The following is an 18,008-nucleotide window of genomic DNA, read 5'->3' on the forward strand; positions in this document are numbered from 1 at the left end:
ACCCTTAATTGGGGGCAGCCTAATCCCCCAAAACAGCTGTTTCATGAGGTCTTCTGACAATCGTTTGATTTGCAGTGTTGCAGCCATGTTGCTCCGAGGACATTAAAGACAAAGTAGGTGAGGCAGTATTTTGTTATTGGCCCAACTCCATACCAACTTTTGTTTAAGAGAAACTCTGTTTCTCCATGCAGCAGTGATGTCTTTGTGGAAAAATCAGCAGAAGACACAAAACACTGTGTGATGCTTCAGCAGCTGACAGGAGTTGTGGCCTGTACACAGAAAAACGAAGGTGGCAAAGGGAAAAAAGAAGGCCTATATAAAGAAATGGACCAACTCGATAGGCTGGTGCTGTGGACACCAGCTGAGGTTTTAACATACGCGAGAGGTTGTCAGATTCTATCACTGTCTTGAGCCATGGGGTTGCTAAACAATTTAGCAGCCTATAACATAAACAGTCGAGATTTATGAACAAAACATATGCATTTATTTAATATAGAAGAGACTCCCCACAACTGCATCGAAAATTAGTGCTAAATCTTTTGAAAGATAAACAGTAAATTCGTTTTTCAAAGCTAATCAAAGTAACTGAACTAGAGGTGTGTGTGGACAACAAAAGGGAGTCTTCTCCAGAATTGTGACTTCACACATTGTCCTAGTTAGAGGTTTTGGTTCTCCTCCTAGCACAATGAAGATCATTCTTAAAATAATTGCACTTGCTGTTTAACTAGGAATTTAAACTCTAAAATTCTTAAACAGAATTGCATTAGATACAAAGATGTATCTAATACCAACAGCCCCTAGTCTTCTTAATAGCACTAAAAAGTGGTGCTCATGTCAGTCTGCAGTAGCTCCCCCCACTGCTTTAGGTCAAGCACTAGCTGATGCTGGGAGTGAAACTGACACATATTTGCAATTTGAATCAAAACCAGGACAGGATAATCTATGGGTTCTGAAAGAGAAAGGCAATCTGCATTGCACCAGCCATCACGTCTGCTACGCACCCCACCAAAGAGGCAAGCATTTGGAAGTGGCTTTAGACTCTGAGAATCTACTTCCCACCTTCCCCTCCACCCCCGTCAGCTAATGGATGGTGTCATCAGGCCCATCTCTATCATATGTAACAACAACCTCAATAAGATCTAACTGCCATAACACATATCCCCAGCAATGGTTGACAGCCTCCAACTCCCTCTGTTTAACTGAGAACTAACACTTCCGGGTCCCTTTATAATACACAGGCATTTTAGCCCTAGCCTGTGTATTACAACACAGGCCAACCTCCTGCTTAAGCCACCAAAAGGATCAATGCCCTGATGCACAGAGCCCAGCATCAAGAATCCAGGTGGGCAGGTGGTGCTGCAGCCTTTCATCTGCAGTGTTTCTGCAGCAAGTGTTGGTCTTTGGTGTCACGGGGGCTCTGCCAGAAGTACCGGTGGTTCAGTGCTGCCTTGGCTGAGATGCGCCTGTCAGGGTCATACAGCAGCAATTGCTGCAAAAGAAACCAAGAGGATTTGGTTTTTTAAAGCAGAATGTTTAATTGACCCAAATGTAAAGTTTTCCAAGAGCATAAATCAGTGCCATGTCCCCTTGGTGAGACTCCGGCCTCCAGCCGGTAGCAATTATTATATGGTGCTAATAAGCCCAGAGGGCTTTGTGGACTTTAATCAAGCATGGCAATGTCCAAGTCAAGTAGATATAGACTGATATCCCCATTTTACAGAAGTAGAACCCGAGATCCACAGAAGTTGCGATTCACCTAAGTCTTAAGGTCATAGCGTAGCAAGGCTTCGTGTGGAACCCAGATCTGCTAGTCCCCAGAAAGGTGCCCAACCACCAAGCCACATGGTTTTCCAATTATTTAGAAAAAGCATGGTGCCCAAAAAGCCCTGTAGGGTCTGTGTCCATGGACCTTGCCTGTCTAAGCTGGGTCAGAGCTAGCACATTGTGCCCTGAGCCAGGGGCGGATGAGAGTTTTGCAGGGCCCAGGGCAGCACAATTTCACGGGGCCCTCCTTTGGAGAAAAAATACATCAAATGCTCAAATTGAAGGCTGTTTTCATATTACATGTGCATTGGGTAAATTTGATAGAAACTTAGTTTAGTGGGATAATTTTTATTTTTATTATATTGTAATTCATTTTTAAACAAAATTCTGCATTAATAATTAAACATTTTCATTTGTATTTAACTCTGTTCTAGCTGTCTAGCTCTTTTGGCAGCACATTCTTCAATCATGTCAGTAAAGTCCATTTCTTTACACAGGTCGTTTTCAATCGATATAATCGAAAGACCTACGAAACGCTCCTGGCTCGCAGTAGATTCTCTTTGGCTGCCCATGGCTGGTATGTGCCAGGCAGCGTTGGGTGTTTGGCAGCCAGGCAGCATTGGGACGTGCGGGGGCCAGGTGGAGTGTGGGTGTTGAGACTTGGGGAGAGTACAGGGGGCGTGTGGGTGTTGGAGCTTGGGGGGGCAGGCAGTGATGGGTGTTGGGACTTGGGGGGCCAGGAAGCATTAGGTGTTGGGATTGAGGGGGGACAGGCAGTGCGTGGGTGCTGGGTTTAGGAGGCAGGCAGGCAGCGTGTGGGTGTTGGGACTTGGGGGGCAGGCAGCGTGTGGGCACTCGGGTTGGGGGGCAGGCAGGGTGTGGCTACGTGGAGGATGGCGCACAGATGGGCCATAGGGAGGACCAGCGGGCAGGGGTGTCTGACTCATCAGACAGGCCAAAATGACCATTTCAGCCTCTCGACCAGCTCCTGGCTGGGCGGGGGCAGCTGGCAACTCCCCCTGCTCCCAGGGATGGGGGGCCCTGCTGTCTTTGGATCTGGGTCGCGCTATGCCCATGAGTGGGGGGAGGTGGGGACTGGCAGGAGGAGACAGGGTCTCACTGGTTGGTGGCTCGCTCTGCCCCGGGCGTGGCGGGAAAGGGGTCTGGGCTCCCCCAGGGGAGAGACCATGCCACCACCAGCCTTTCTCTGGACAGGGCAGGAGGGTGGAGCAGCGGGATACCCGGGCCACCGCTGGGCGCATGCCACAGGCTAGTGGAGCTGCTCGCGGACACGCAGCGAAGGGCAGCGGCGGAGGCAGCTCCAGCAGATAAGGGCAGCAGCGGCCGATATAGGGCAGGGCGAGTGGGGCTGGCGCGGGGCCTATTGAAGCGTGGGGCCCGGGGCAGCCGCCCCGCTCGCCCTGCCCTACATCCACCACTGCCCTGAGCACATGCAGGGTAGGAGTCTGTTCCAGACAAGCACACCAGCCATGCTGCAGTTAGATGTCATACTATATCATTCCTATCTCCCCAGTAAATTACTGCCCCATAACCTGTCATCTTGGTCAAAAAATCATAAGCAGAGGAAGTCTTTAAATAGTGACCTGCCTATGTGTCCTAGCAGGTTCTACTAAGTGTAGTTTGAAACAGCTGTTCCATGACAGGAGGATTTTCTTACTCTATTAACTAAGGGGGGGGGGGGGGGAGAAAGAACTGTGGCATGAATGTTTACTAAGATTTATCAATATACATGGATCTGGCACAACAGCTACTAGGTGGTAGCACTTAGCAACTCAAGTCAGTAGCTCCAAGGCTGAATGGGGCTGGGAACCTGTAGTTACAAACAAGATTTATGTGCAGGTTATGTTTTTCAGTGCACAAATTATTGGAGGGACATAGGAGGGAAATAAGAAGAGGAAAAGCAGCAATCGCCCCCAGGGCCCTTCATCTATGTAGGTGCTCAGATACCACAGAGCTGTATGTTGTCACAGGAACCTGAACAGAAAAGATTCATAGAGTTTAGGGCTCAAAGAGACCATCACGATCCTCTTATGTCACTGCCAACAGAACACAGGCCAGAGTGTTTCATTGAGTGATTTGTGCATGGAGCCCAGTGTAATGAACCTCTCTTCCCATGGGGGAGCCTTTGTCGCCAACAAATCCAAAATACAACAGCCTGGTTTGGGGGGAAGCAAAACACAAATGCAACCTGGCCTGCTATTTGTCATCTCAGCAGAGCATGTGCTCCTCATTTGCCCGATTTGAAAGAGCTGAACTTCCCCAACATCTGCCCATAACCCACCACTCACCGCCAGTAAGTCTCTCCCATCACGATCCAAGTTCGGAACAATCTCCTTCATCTCCTTTCTTGTCCACCTGGGAAAATTTCCTTTATAGTCAGGAAGCTGGGTTACCCCGGGCCAACCTGCCTCGGTGGGGGTGCCAAGGGTGCGGAAAATCCGGAAGAGCTGGTCAATTTCAGAATCCCCAGGAAACAGCGCTTTTCTTGTCACCTGGGAGAAACAAAAGCACCAGATCTATTCCGCTGAGTTTTCTTAACATTGTTTGCAAATAAGACTAATACTCATCTCTGAGGTGGGGCAACTCCTTGCATGGAAAAGTAACATTAGGAACATGTTCAATGACTGTCTACAATTCAATTGTTTGGGAAAGATAAATATGGCATCTGTTTGCCCTCTTCATTCCACCATCCCCATCCCATTGTCTGTTCAGCCCTCACATGCGTATATAATTACCTGGGTGTTTCCCTGGGTGTATTTCTCTTCTTACCTGCTTCCCTTCTCCACTCCCCTTGGGGGCTGTCCCTCCCTTCAATGACTGTTCTATTCCCTGAAGGCATCATCTGCTTTTACCCCTCGGCTGTGTCTAGACTGCATCCCTTTTTCGTAAAAGGGATACAAATTAGACATCGCAATTGCAAATGAAGCGGGGATTTAAATCTCCCCCGCTTCGTTAGCATAAAAATGGCTGCCGCTTTTTTCCGGCTGGGAGCTTTGCCGGAAAAAAGCGCCAGTCTAGACACGGATCTTTCGGAAAATAAAGCCTTTTCTGAAAGATCCCTTATCCCTCATTATCAGAATCATTATCAGAGGGATAAGGGATCTTTCAGAAAAGGCTTTATTTTCCGAAAGATCCGTGTCTAGACTGGCGCTTTTTTCCGGCAAAGCTCCGAGCCGGAAAAAGGCAGCAGCCATTTTTATGCTAATGAAGCGGGGGAGATTTAAATCCCCGCTTCATTTGCAATTGCGATATGTCTAATTTGCATCACTTTTACGAAAAAGGGATGCAGTCTAGACACAGCCCTCATGTGGCAGCAGCTACAGCTGTCTTTGCCTTGTTTCAAGCTGTTTTGAAAGGAACCCAGACTTTTTTGCAAATGCGGTGAAATGTCAGCTCTCTGCAGACCACCGTGTGAGAACCTCAGGCAAAGGTGGACACAATCCTTGTAATACACCCAGGTCTTAGCACCTGCTATCCAAAAACTAAGGCTAAAAGCCACCCTCATACAGAAGGCAGACAAAGGTTATGCTCACTTAAATCTTCCAAACAGCGATAAGTGGGCTCTGAGTGGTAGCTAGTGCTTGTGCTGCGCCCTGCCTGGGGGGAGTGAATATTACTCTGAATCCACAATTAAGAAGTTGTTGACTTCCTAGCTGCCTTTTCCACCATGTATTCCCAGTGCTATCCAGGATCATGGTAAGAAATGGATAAGTATGAGACTGAATAGCATGAAGGTGATGATAAAAAGGGGCCATTAGCTTAGAAAGTGGTTAAAACGTTCTACCATTTCTGCAAAGATACAGCCAATACTCCAGACATCCACTGCAGTCGAATAGTATTTACATCCCAGCAAGATTTCAGGGGCCCGGTACCATAAAGTTACCACCTACAAGAAGCCAAAACAAAAGCTTTAGTCCCAGGATAGATAATTATTTTTGTCAAGGTATTGTCTAGTGCCCAGAGCAACGTGCCCTCTAAGTTTTTTCATCCATGTGCAGAATAAATTTTGTTATGTATGCTGAGGTGTGTGTGTGTGTGTGTGTGTGTGTGTGTGTGTGTGCAGAAGTGCACCACCAGTAGAAACATGCTGTCAGCTGTGGGTGCTCTGCTAATCAGCTGGGTGGCATTTGAATCACTCCTGGGTGGCCACTCAAATGCTCAGCTTACAGGGAACACTGGTCCAGACTTCAGAGAAGAAAATGTTTAAAACCCCAATGATAATAAGAAAACAAAAAGATGTTTGGGGTCCATGAGGTAATCTGGATTTGGCCCAAGGTCCACCTATTGACTTACTCCTTCTGTAGTCTAGTTTCACTTGACAGGCCCACACGGTTCTGAGATTAGCAAGGATTGTTCTGCTGTGTTCATCTTGATAAGATTCTTTACACACAACATCAATCTCTGCCTTCCACGTTCACAGGCACCTAATTAGGAATGCAGGCCACTGCAACTCCCCACATGTATTTTACAGGGATGGGCAATTAGAAATTCATAGAGTAGATTATTTTTCATGGGAGTCCAATCATTCAACAGATCAGTTTAGCTAAATCAGAAAGCGAGAGAGGGGGAGAGGTGCCCTGAGATACTCCAGTGAAAGCATCTTAGACCAGAGGGGAAATCGCCTTTTTTACCTCATGAGTGTACGTGCGCAATGGAACCCCGAAGGCTCTCGCCAGGCCAAAATCTGCCAGCTTGATGGCTCCTGCTTCATTGATAAGCAAATTCTGTGGCTTTAAATCTCTATGAATGACTCTGTGTGAGTGACAGAAGTTCACACCCTGCAGCAGCTGGAACAGGTAGCTCTAAGAGGAGAGATTTCAGACATAAATGCAATGAGACTGTGTGGAACAGTGGGCTGGCTTAAATTACAACCCTTTGAAATATGACAAATCTTCATTAGGGAATTTTCCAGCATCTGTATGGAAAATATTTCGTCGTTTCATTAACATCTCCCCCCCCCCCCTTTCCCCCACAGCCCAGACACTGTCACTTTAGTTCCGTCCAAGCCCATGATTGAGGTTCTGATCATAACCCTACAATACACTGAAACATTCCTATCCCTGCTATCTTGGGGACAGAAGGTGTCACATCCACTGACACTGCCAGCAGCAGGTTTCCCATTATAAAAATAATTAGCAGTAGCTACCTGGACAACATCTTCCAACTTCAGTTAACTTTGTGGCTAGTCTAACAAGCTGAGAAGCCTAGAAATGGCTGGTGGGAAATTAACAAACCACATATTAAAGTCTAGAATTTTTCAGACTAAACAACATCTTGGTCTGACACGCAGAGGCGCTGCACACTCACAGCTCCCATTGCCTTCTGTGGGAGTCAGTTAATTATCATGGGAACTTACCTACAATCTCCACAATCAGTATAAAGTTTCACACACGTGAAAAGTCTCAGAGGGGTAATTGTGTTAGTCTGTATCTGCAAGAATGAGGAGGTGCATAAGCTTTTATGGGTAAAACCCACTCCAATTCAGCTAATGAAGTGGTTTTTATCCATGAAAGTTCATGCCCTAATAAATCTGTTAGGGTACATTTACACTAGCCCCCTAGATCGATCTAGGGAGGCTAATGAGGGCGACCGGAATTGCAAATCAAGCCCAGGATTTAAATATCCCGCGCTTGATTTGCATGTTCCTGGCCGGTCGCCATTTTGTCTAGCCCAAAGTAACTGCCTGCATCTACACGTGGCAGTGAAACAGGATTCCGGAATAAAGCCCCTAAATCAAATTAGGTGGTAAACCTCATTCCACAAGTGCTCTTGTGTTTAATAAGGTTGGAGACCAGCGTTATACACAAATGGGACCAGTCCTGGGCCCATCCAGCAGAGGGCAGCGTGTATAAACACAGCTTTAACCACCTGCAGGTATATTGCCATCAGGGCCGGATTAAGGGGGAGGGCTAGCTGAGCAGCTGCCCAGGGCGCCAATCTATGGGGGGCACCTGATTACAACTGTACGGGGTGCTGCGCGCTTGGGGGCGGGGGCTGCACATGCGCTGCGCGCCTGCTGTCCAGGGCACAAGAATGGCTGGAGCCAGCACTGATTGCCATAGTGGCTCTCTTACTTCTCTAAACTTTGTACCTTTACCAAACTTAAAGGGAGCTCCCCTGTCCGGGACGAGTCCATGTACTTTTTCAAGTCCTGATTCAGATACTCAAATACCAAGTACAGCTTCTTCTGACTGTGCACAACATCCAGAAGCCTAAAAACAAAACACAACCATAACCTGTCTTATTACAAACAGTCCTGACTAGCTTTATACAGCAGGGCTCCAAACCAATACATAAACAGTAGTGAGGACAGTGGGTAAAAAGTTCCCTACTAGCAGGCTCACAATCAATGTTCCCTCTAATTTCTTCTATCCATGTGTGGAATAAATGTTATGTGCACCAAGGCATCTGCAGATGTACACCACCACTAGAAACCTGCTGCCAGCTATGGGAGCTGTGGGTGCTCTTCTAATCAGCTGGGCAGCATCTGAATCTCTCATGGGCGGCTACCCAAACGCTCAGCTTACAGGGAACACTGCTAATAATCCTCCTGCTAGCTTCTTTTCTGAGCAACTGAATGGAAAAGGGTTTATTTGAAATACCTTGTGCCTTACTAGCTTTTCTCTACATTCTGTTAGCAGCAGATAGTTTGTAAATGGTGTAATAGGACCAGATCCCACAATTTCTGTCCCTTGACATAGCTCCATTGAAAGCCAGAGCTATGCCAGCTCAGGAGCTGGTGTTGGATCTGGTAAGACTGGAAGGAAGCGTTTAAGGTGCCTAGAATCATTCTGCATGTGAATGGGTATTCCTGAAAGGAACAAGGACCAGCTGAGGACAGCAAAAATATAGCCAATACGCACCAGTGCCAGTGGTCCCCAACGCGGTGCCCGCCGAGTGATCGGGGCCGGCCCCGCCCCCGGGCACGCGGTGCATAGGTGGCACTGGCCCTGGGCATGCAGCGCATGGGTGGCCCTGCAACCGGGCGCGTGGCGCATGGGCGCTGCCGGCTCCTGGGCACGTGGTACAGGCGCCGACTCCGGCCATGCAGCGCATGGGCAGTGGCGGCTCCACCCCCGGGCGCACAGGACATGGGCTGTTCCGGCCCTGGGCGCGCAGCGTATGGGCGGCCCCATCCCTGGATGTGCAGCACAGTTGCGGTGCCAGCCCCGGGAGTGCGGCGCATGGGTGGCGCCAGCTCCGGGTATGCAGCGTATGGGTGGCCCTGCCCCCGGGCGCATGTGTGGCCCCGCCCCTGGGTGCCCAGCGTGTGAGCAGCCCCACCACCAGGCGTCCAGCAGCCCCAAAAGGTTGGGGACCACTGATTAGGCCATAGTGGCTTCTCCATTGCTGACCATTTGTAATTCTGCTCTAGGAACGCTTGTGGGGCAGTTCTCTGGCAAGTGCTATGCAGAAGTCCAGAGTAGAGGATCACAATTGTCCCTTCTTGGCCTATGGGGATGGCTACATGGCAATAAATGTCTCACAACATCAAGTCTGGGAACCTGGGTCAGCTGACTTGGGCTTCCAGGGCTCTGTAAGGTTACATCTACACTGCAGCACTATTTCAGAATACCAGAAGTATCCCAAAATAGTTATTCCGCGTCTTTTGAGTGTGCCCATTATTTCAAAATATAATGGCTTGCTATTCCGACATCCCTGTAAGCCTCATTCCACGAGGAGTAAGAGATGTTTCAGAATAGCGGGTTATTTTGAAATAAGTGCTGTGTTGAGAGCGCTAAATTTGAAATAAGCTATTTTGAAATTAACTTGAAATAAGCTACAATTATGTCGTTTATTTCGAGCTCCAGGTGCAGTGTAGACACACCCTCGCTGTGCAGTGTAGACCTTCAGCCTTGGGCTGGGGACTGGGCTCCGAGACTTTCACCTGCTCAAGGGATCTCAGTGCCCAAGCTGCAGCCTGAGCCCAAATATCTCCACTGCAATTGTATAGCCCCATAAGCCTGAGTCCGCTGATCTAGGCTGTCCCGGGCTGGCCAGGGGGCTTTCATTGAAGTGTAGGTATACTATGAATCTAGTTGGCAGGGTGATTGTAATCTGCAGCACACTGCTGCTGTCCAAAATAGCCACTTCAGAAATAGCTAGTGCCTGGATTTTAAAGAGGGGAAAAGAAACTTGCTTGGAAAGGTCACTAAGGCTACATCCAGCCTGCAGGCTTCTTTCGGAAGAACCTTTTTCGGAAGAGATCTTCCAAAAAAACTTCTTTTGAACGAGTGTCCACATACAAAAGTGCATCGAAAAAGCGATTTGCTTTTTCGAAAGATAGTGTCCACACTGAATGGGCGCTATCTCGCATTTAAACTGTGATTGCTATGGATGGAGTGGCCACCAAGGCACCTAAGCTTTTTCCTCTTCTTTCGAAAGAATTCTCTCTTCCCCATCCACACACACCTTTTTCCGAAAAAGCTCTTTTCGAAAAAGGCTTCTTCCTTGTAGAAAGAGGATTACGAGTGCCAGAAAAACCCCTTTGTTCTTTTGATTTACTTTTGGGAAGAACACGATTGCAGTGCGGACGTAACTCAGGTTTTGTTGGAAAAACGGCCGTTTTTCTGACAAAACTCTGTAGTATAGACATACAAGAAAGTTCATGATACATTTTTGTTAGTCTCTAAGGTGCTACAAGACTATTAGTTGGTTTTTTAAGTTTTTACTAAAAAAGAAATAAGTTTTGACCAGGAAAGCTTGGCTGTGGCCAGGAAGCTCTGGCTGATGTTGAGAAAAGGAGCGAAACCACCAACCCCCTAAGAGCTGGAGCCCTGCTGTAAGACACCCTACAGGTTTTCATAGCCCAAGCATGGCATTTGGTTTTCTTGGCCATTGAGCTCCATTTCTGTTTGTTTGGTGTCTACATTGTCAAGAACCAGACACAATTTTACGTTTCTGCATTTGAATTTTTCTACCACAGTCTTACAGCCACAGTCATCTTCTGCATTAGCTCCTTTAGACACAGACACATTAAGAAGCATCTGGAACTTAAAGTCAGATGGACACATTTCTGTGGACAGTGTGAATTAGTATCCTAAGTGGAGCAAATGTACAATTTCGTAGTCTTCATATGTTTCTTTTTCCTTCTGTACTTGCATTAGCTCTGTAGAGGACTTACTGGCATTTAAAATGATTCATTGGGCATCTTTAAATGATTTTTCCCTCTGGAAATTTTAAGATGCCCAGTGGCCTTCTCCATTGCCCTGTGTCAGTAATGACTGTATCAAACCCTCCAGGACTTCAACAGGCAATTACGGTTTGAAAAATAGCTAAGTGAGAGGTACAGAATGAGCAGACATGCCTTGTCTGTTTCCTTTTTAGCAACAACCCTTTCACTTGGCACACACAAAGCTGGGAGACATTTGTTTACATCCTTAGGCTCCTCAGCTTGACACAACTGAACCTGATCAATAGTAGTGAGTCAATGGCAATGATCCACCCACCCTATTTCCATGGCCAGACTGAGAGCTTCTCTTACCTGACTATGTTGGGATGCTTAAGTTCTTTGAGCAGAGAGATTTCTCGGATTGCTGTACTCGGAACACCTTCTGTCTCCCTGTGGGGAAGACCAACTTTATTGCATTCCCATTATTTTCTTGACTGATATTAGCAAGTAGACACCAATTCAGCTGCTTATATGACTCACAGATATTTTCTGACATTTCATTTTGGTGGATATTCACTGAGGCTTGGGACATAAAATATAAGGCTTTGCGATCTAGAACCCTCTCCCTGTGTCTCTAGGCAACTCAAGACTAGATTTTCAGGAGAGATTAGGATCAGGTTTTCAAATGTTCAGCACACATAAGAATTCAGCCATACATGTCGTCATGAGTGAGAAGCACTTCTGAAAATCTGAGCCCTAAGATAGCTTGGATGGCCCATTGACACAGGCAGTGTCAACCTAGCCAAGTTCCAGTAGGTGTTGGCCCCATTTTGATGCCTTCCAGACAAGGGAGACAACTGCTTTAAGAGAAGCCTGGGGAAGAGCATGCAGAATGGACTGTTATGACAAAGTACCAATCAGCACAGCTTCTGTGGCCCAGGTGATTTAGGGATATTTGCTCTCAGACTGAGGCATTTCCCATTCCCGCCTGGGAGCCTTTAGCTTGCCATACTACTTAGTAAGTTTGGTTGAGGGGTGAAGATTGTGTCCAGAGGGCAGAAAATAGGAATTTTAAGCCTTGTCTACAGTGCAGCACAAACTGGACTGGATAGCTTATGGTTTGGGCATAGCTGTGCTTTACAACGATAGCTTGGTTTGCTGCTCCCTTCTGGACTGGGTTTTTATCTTAAGATATCTAAACTATGCTCCGTCTGGACAAACAGGGGCACCATTTCAGATTTTGGTAGGGAGGGGCCAACCTGTTCATCCCATGATGGGGGGGAGAGAAGAGAGTGAGAACATGGGGGTGGACTGAGGACAGAAGCTTTAGCAGTGTTAGGCTACGTCTACACTGCAATGCTGTTTCGGGAGGTATTCCGAAATAGCTATTCCGTGTCTTTTGAGTGCGCCTGTAACGGGCTTGCTATTCTGACGCTCCACATCCTTACGAGGAGTAAGGGACGTTTTGGAGTAGCAATTTTTTTCTAAATAAGTGCTGTGCTCAAATTGCATAGCTTATTTCAAACTAGGGGGGCAGTGTAGACACACCCTTACTGAGCATGCTCAGTACAAGCCAAGCACCAAATGGGGAGGGAAATCAATCCCATCTACCTGCCCCCTCTCCCCCACACACACATCGCCTCTATCCAGGGGCTACTAAGGCACTGGAAAACTCTACTTTTTTTGGCAGACAACTTAACAGTTAGCTTTACAATTTTTTTTTTACTTTGTTACTTACTATGTGAAGAGAGAAACCCCATCAGGACTCCTGGGCTCTATCTCAGCCCTGGAAGTGGAGTGGGGTCTGGTAAGTTACAGCAAGGGGGCAGATACATTTCAGATCTACATAAGGATATCAGAATGGCCACACTGGGTCAGACCAATGGTCCTTCTAGACAAGTAATCTCTCTTCCAACAGTGCCCAATGCCAGGTGCTTCAGAAAGAGTAAACAAAAGAAGCAATCCTCATAATTGCCCATTTCCATCTTCTGGCAAACAAGCTGAGACACCATCTCTGCCCATTCTGGCTAGTAGCCATTGATGGACCTATCCTCCTTGAATTTATTTTGTTCTTATTGGAACCCTGTTATGGTTTGGGCTTTTTCACCATCTCCTGGCAAAGCGTTTCACACGCTGACTGTGAAAAAATAATTTATTTTGTTTGTTTTAAATCTTTTGCCTATAAATGTAATTGGGTCAACTTCTTGTGTTATGTTAGTGAAGGAATGAATAACATTTTCTTATTCTATTTTTCTACACCATTCAGGATTTTCTAGACCTCTAACATATCTCTCCACCCTTTAGCCATTTATTTTCCAAGCTGTGAAGTCCCAGTCTTGTTAATCTCTCCTCATATGGAAGCTGTTCCTTACCCCTAATAATTTCTAGTGCCCTTTCTATACCTTTTCCAAATCCAATATATCTTTTTTCAGATGGGGTGACTTATTCAAGACGTAGGCATACAATGACTTCATATAGAGCCAATATGGTATTTTGTCTTATTATCTATTCCTTTCCTAAGGATTCCAAAAATTCAGTTAGCTTTTTAGTTTTTAGACTGCCACTGCACACTGAACAGATGTTTTCAGGGAACTATCCACGATTCCAAGATCTCTTTCTTGAGTGGTAACAGCTATTTTAGTTGGGATTTTATTTTTCCATGTGCATTACTTTGCACTTATCAACAGGAGCGGCCTGAGGCCGGCTGTGGCAGCTGGCGCCTCAGGCGGAATGCGCGATCAGCACCCCCGCATGCACAGCCTTCAATGGCCGTGACGTAATAATCGGGTGCCCCGGGCGCCCTGTTGAAGGCAGCGCCCTAGGTGATCACCGAGTCTGCCTATGCTCACGGGCCACCCCTACTTATCAATACTGAATTCCATCTGCCCTTGTATTTCCCAATCACCTAGTTATGTGAGATCCCTTTGTAACTCTTTGCGGTCAGCTTTGGATTAGTCACTGTTCACCCCTTTTTCAAGAACATTTATAAGTTTAAAAGCATGGTTTTTTGCTAATCTCTAAGGGTATGTCTACACTACACCGCTAGTTCGAACTAGCGGGGTAATGTATGCATACCGAACTTGCTAATGAAGCCCGGGATTTGAATTTCCCGGGCTTCATTAGCATAAAGCCGGCGCCGCCATTTTTTAAAGCCGGCTAGTGCGAACCCCGTGCCGCGCGGCTACACGCGGCACGGGCTAGATAGTTCGAACTAGCTAGCTATTCCGAACTATCTGTACACCTCATGGAACGAGGTGTACAGATAGTTCGGAATAGCTAGCTAGTTCGAACTATCTAGCCCGTGCCGCGTGTAGCCGCGCGGCACGGGGTTCGCACTAGCCGGCTTTAAAAAATGGCGGCGCCGGCTTTATGCTAATGAAGCCCGGGAAATTCAAATCCCGGGCTTCATTAGCAAGTTCGGTATGCATACATTACCCCGCTAGTTCGAACTAGCGGGGTAGTGTAGACATACCCTAAGGTGCTACAGGGCCATGCTTTTTTTAAAGTTTAACAGCAATGATTCAAATGCAAATCCCAGCAGCACATCACTTGTTATTATTCTTTTTTTTTCTCCTATCTTTTAAGTGGAGTACCCGGCAATGTTTTCATAATGATCTAATAATCCTTCAATTACTTGAATGCCTAGCCTTTTGTCATTCTTAATCACCCTGCCATCCTCTTTTTATAACAAATTCCCTGCCCCAAAAGGAAAGCTACAAGCAGCTCAAACTCTGTTGCAGTTAAGACCTGCCTCTGGAGTCAGGGCATACAGTTTTAAGGGGACCTCAAGTAAGAAATCCAGGGTTCAAATCATCTTACAATAGCATCTGTGTGGGGAAAACCTTTCAGATACAGTTACAAATCCTAGCATTGGCATGGCCCTTGAGGTCTGGCTTCAGGGTGGAATGTCTGAGCTGGACCCTGGTTGGGATTGTGGATTTCAGACACTCACGAATCCAGACGGATCTTCTTCAGAGCCACCAGCTGGCCTGTCCGTTTGTTCCTAGCCTTGTACACCACACCGTAGGTGCCTTCCCCAATCTTCTCCACCTTCTGGAACGTCTCCATTGTCCGTCAGCAGGCGTGTCACTGAAATGTTCCCTTAATTCATTAGTCAGTCCCACTAGGTCATTTCAGTTCTGCACATTCTTGCATTTTAACACTGCCCGCTGCTGTGGAGTACCAGCAGGCCCCACTTTTCAATGAACATCCCATGATCTTAAGGTGCTATTGTATGGAAGAAGGTATTGATATAGATTAAGCCCTTTCTATAGCAATATCCCCCAGCAAAGAAAACTCCCCTTAATAGTAACCCCACTTACATCTATTCCATTGTATCCACATTCAACACGTTCATTGACTCTCACCACGGCAAGATCCCTTCCCAGCCTTGGGGCATGTCTCGTAGCAGTGTTACTCTCTAAACCAGTGTTTCCCAATTTTATTTGGCCACGGAACCCTTTTCAGCTTCAAATAATTTCAAGGAACCCCTAGGATTCCCAGGGGAAACCCTAAAATTTGGCAAGCAGAAAAAAAAACAACCACCCGTCAGAATTGGTCGAGCAAAAACCCCCTGCAAAATACACTGTCTCTTTAAGAGGGGGCAGGGCAATGCCACATTCTCGTGGAACCCTTACTTTTGCTTCGCGGAACCCTGGGGTTCCACGGAGCACCAATTGGGAAACACTGCTCTAAACAAACATGTATATCTTGAGCTGTGCTACATACTATTCATAGGCAGGGGAGAAGTTTATCCCTCAGTTCAATGCTGCAAAGCTGTTGCAATCAGTTCATGAAGCCATTTGAACCCAGAGTATTTACAATTTTTAAGACACACGTCAGTATCTAAATACCCCTTCTCAAGTAGATGACACAATTATTAGGAGAATACATTGGAGAAAACGACCAGTGGTCAGAGGACTGATCTTAGCCATCCAAGATCAATCTTTTTCTCCGAGACCCCTGTCTCCAGTGTCTCCTTCTGTGCTTTGAACAAGACATTCCCCCTGCCTCGTGACCCCATTCTGTGAAATGGGCTTAGGAACAGTGAGAATGAGTTAGAAATTAAATGCTCCACGGGTGCTAAGTATTACTGCTATTTACATATGATCAATTCAATATCATCTGCTCTATTTGAATCCAATAGCCTCCTAATTAGGAGTAAAACCAGCCAGAGTAGCCCCAGGCCTCCCTGTGTTAAACTTCCTAAAGCCAACTGTGATGCCCATAGACAATGGTCCAATTGCAAGCATGCCCCTTCTGATGGGCCATAATGACTGTATTGCTCTTCCCCAATATTTCTATGGCTAACTTTTTGGCATGAAAACTGGACTCTGCTGCCTGTGGGGAAATAGAGCTGCCACTTTAAGGATGGATTTGCAATCATATACCAGCTTTCCTTCAATAGTTAACTTAAATACTATGTGGTTTGAGAGTAGGCTTTTAAGGCAAGCCTGCAGCCCCGCCTGTGCAGGCTGGGCAGGGTCTGCAGTCCATTTCTTGCATGCTGTGTGAAATGGCTGAGTCCTCTCCATGCCCACTGCATGCTCCTGCCCACATGCTCCTCTCACCTTCTCCATGTACCCTTCCTGCTGATCTACTGGGTGGCCAAAGGGTCAAACTTCATTCCACTCTCATGCCCAGACATTTGGCCACTAGGGGCAGACATAATTTAAAATGTTGTTGTGTCTATGCATTAGTATCAAATTCACTTGCTGGTGCTGGCCACTGCTGGGGAAAGAATTTTGTTCAGTGAAGCGGCATTCACACCCTTCCTGCTGATGGCCTCTGGGGCGGATGAGGACCCAGACAAGGGCCACAAGCCAAATTGCAATAGCAGAAATGTAACAGCTCCAGGGCTTAACTTAGTTTCCCTGTTTTCCACAATTCGAAGTAGAACTGCTAACAATATGACACTGCAAGTGAGAGGTTGTGATGTAGTGGGGGTACCTGGCTGGTTTCTATGCTGCTGGCTCTGGGGTAACCCCCACTGGCTGCCGTGGGTACCACGACCCAGCAAAACAGGACGAGTCACTATGCAAACTAGTATGGCCAGACACCCCCCATGGAGAGGAACAAAGGAAGGTGGAATGCTGCCCTGGCTGGGGGGCAGGGCGGGAAGAGAGTGAGTTCCTGGCTGGAAGGCAGGGAAGAAGGAGCTGGGGAGGGGGCTGGGACTCCCCTATCTCAAGGGGGGCACTGAGGCCTCTTAGCCCCAGTTCCGGTAACCAGATTACATCTGTGCTGTGCTGTATCCTGGAGGAGCAATAAACCACCCTCAATTCCACTGGCTGGTGGAGTCTGTTTGTGCCATTTCGGGGTGCAGGAGACGGGGGACCCCCAACGCGCCGTCACAGAGGTCAACAGCAAATGTCAAGGTAACAAATCAGTAGGCCTCATCCTCTGTACTGAGGACAGCTGAGGACTGTGCAGAGACAGCGTATACTCCTTGGGGGCAGGGAGTATCTCTGTTCTGTTTATACAGCACCTAGCATAGGGACGGGCAATACAAGGGAGGTGGTTCACCAGGGTTCTCCACGGTAGGCTGCTGCTGCTAGATTTACCTGCACCTCCACAGGTATGGGCAATCGCAGCTCCCATTGGCTGGAAACAGCAATCTGCGGCCAACAGGAGCTGTGATCCCTTGTACCTGTAGATGCACAGGTAAATACAGTGGTGTGGGGGCCTGCCAGGGGCTGATCCTGGCAGACTAGATCCAGCTTGAGGGCCAGTATTTGCCCACCCCTGACCTAGCACAAAGAAGTCCTAGTCCATCACTGGAGCACCTTGGTGCGACCATAAAAACAAATAACTGAAATAAACACCTTTATGCCTTGCAAGAGTCTATAAACATCTCCCCACTCAGGCAGATAGTCTGCCCTTACTACGGTGATGGGGGTGGAGGGGAGAACAGATTTACTTACCAGTCCGAAAAGGATCATTTTTGGCTTGAGTATTCTGTAAGGCTCCCTCAAGAGGCTCTCAATTCCAGTTTCTAGTAAAGAGTAAAGGCCTCACTATGCCACGTTGACTGTATGGGTGTGTCTAGACTACAGGGTTTTGTCGACAAAACTATACCTGCGTCTACACTACCGCCGAGTTCTGTCGACAT

The 18,008-nt window shown here is 47.2% G+C and overlaps 1 protein-coding gene across 2 annotated transcripts; it reads right to left on the reverse strand.

Annotated features, from left to right (window-relative positions):
* Positions 1-467: 467 nt before the first annotated feature.
* CDK3 (cyclin dependent kinase 3) lies at positions 468-17,254 on the reverse strand. Of its 2 annotated transcripts, none has more exons than XM_075903625.1 (8): positions 15,220-17,254; positions 14,850-14,986; positions 11,270-11,347; positions 7,883-7,997; positions 6,417-6,587; positions 5,570-5,671; positions 4,074-4,277; positions 468-1,489 (listed from the first exon to the last, which is right to left on the reverse strand). In XM_075903625.1, exons 2-8 carry the CDS (start codon positions 14,963-14,965, stop codon positions 1,367-1,369), a joined length of 909 nt encoding a protein of 302 aa, XP_075759740.1. In that variant the 5' UTR covers positions 14,966-14,986; positions 15,220-17,254; the 3' UTR covers positions 468-1,366. The 2 variants fall into 2 exon arrangements, with proteins under 2 accessions (XP_075759740.1, XP_025033925.2); XM_025178140.2 differs by having other exon boundaries at positions 7,877-7,997; positions 15,220-17,251.
* Between the last annotated feature and the right edge of the window lie 754 nt (positions 17,255-18,008).

This window comes from Pelodiscus sinensis, chromosome 20, assembly GCF_049634645.1.
Source record: "Pelodiscus sinensis isolate JC-2024 chromosome 20, ASM4963464v1, whole genome shotgun sequence".
NCBI classification, from domain to species: domain Eukaryota; kingdom Metazoa; phylum Chordata; order Testudines; family Trionychidae; genus Pelodiscus; species Pelodiscus sinensis.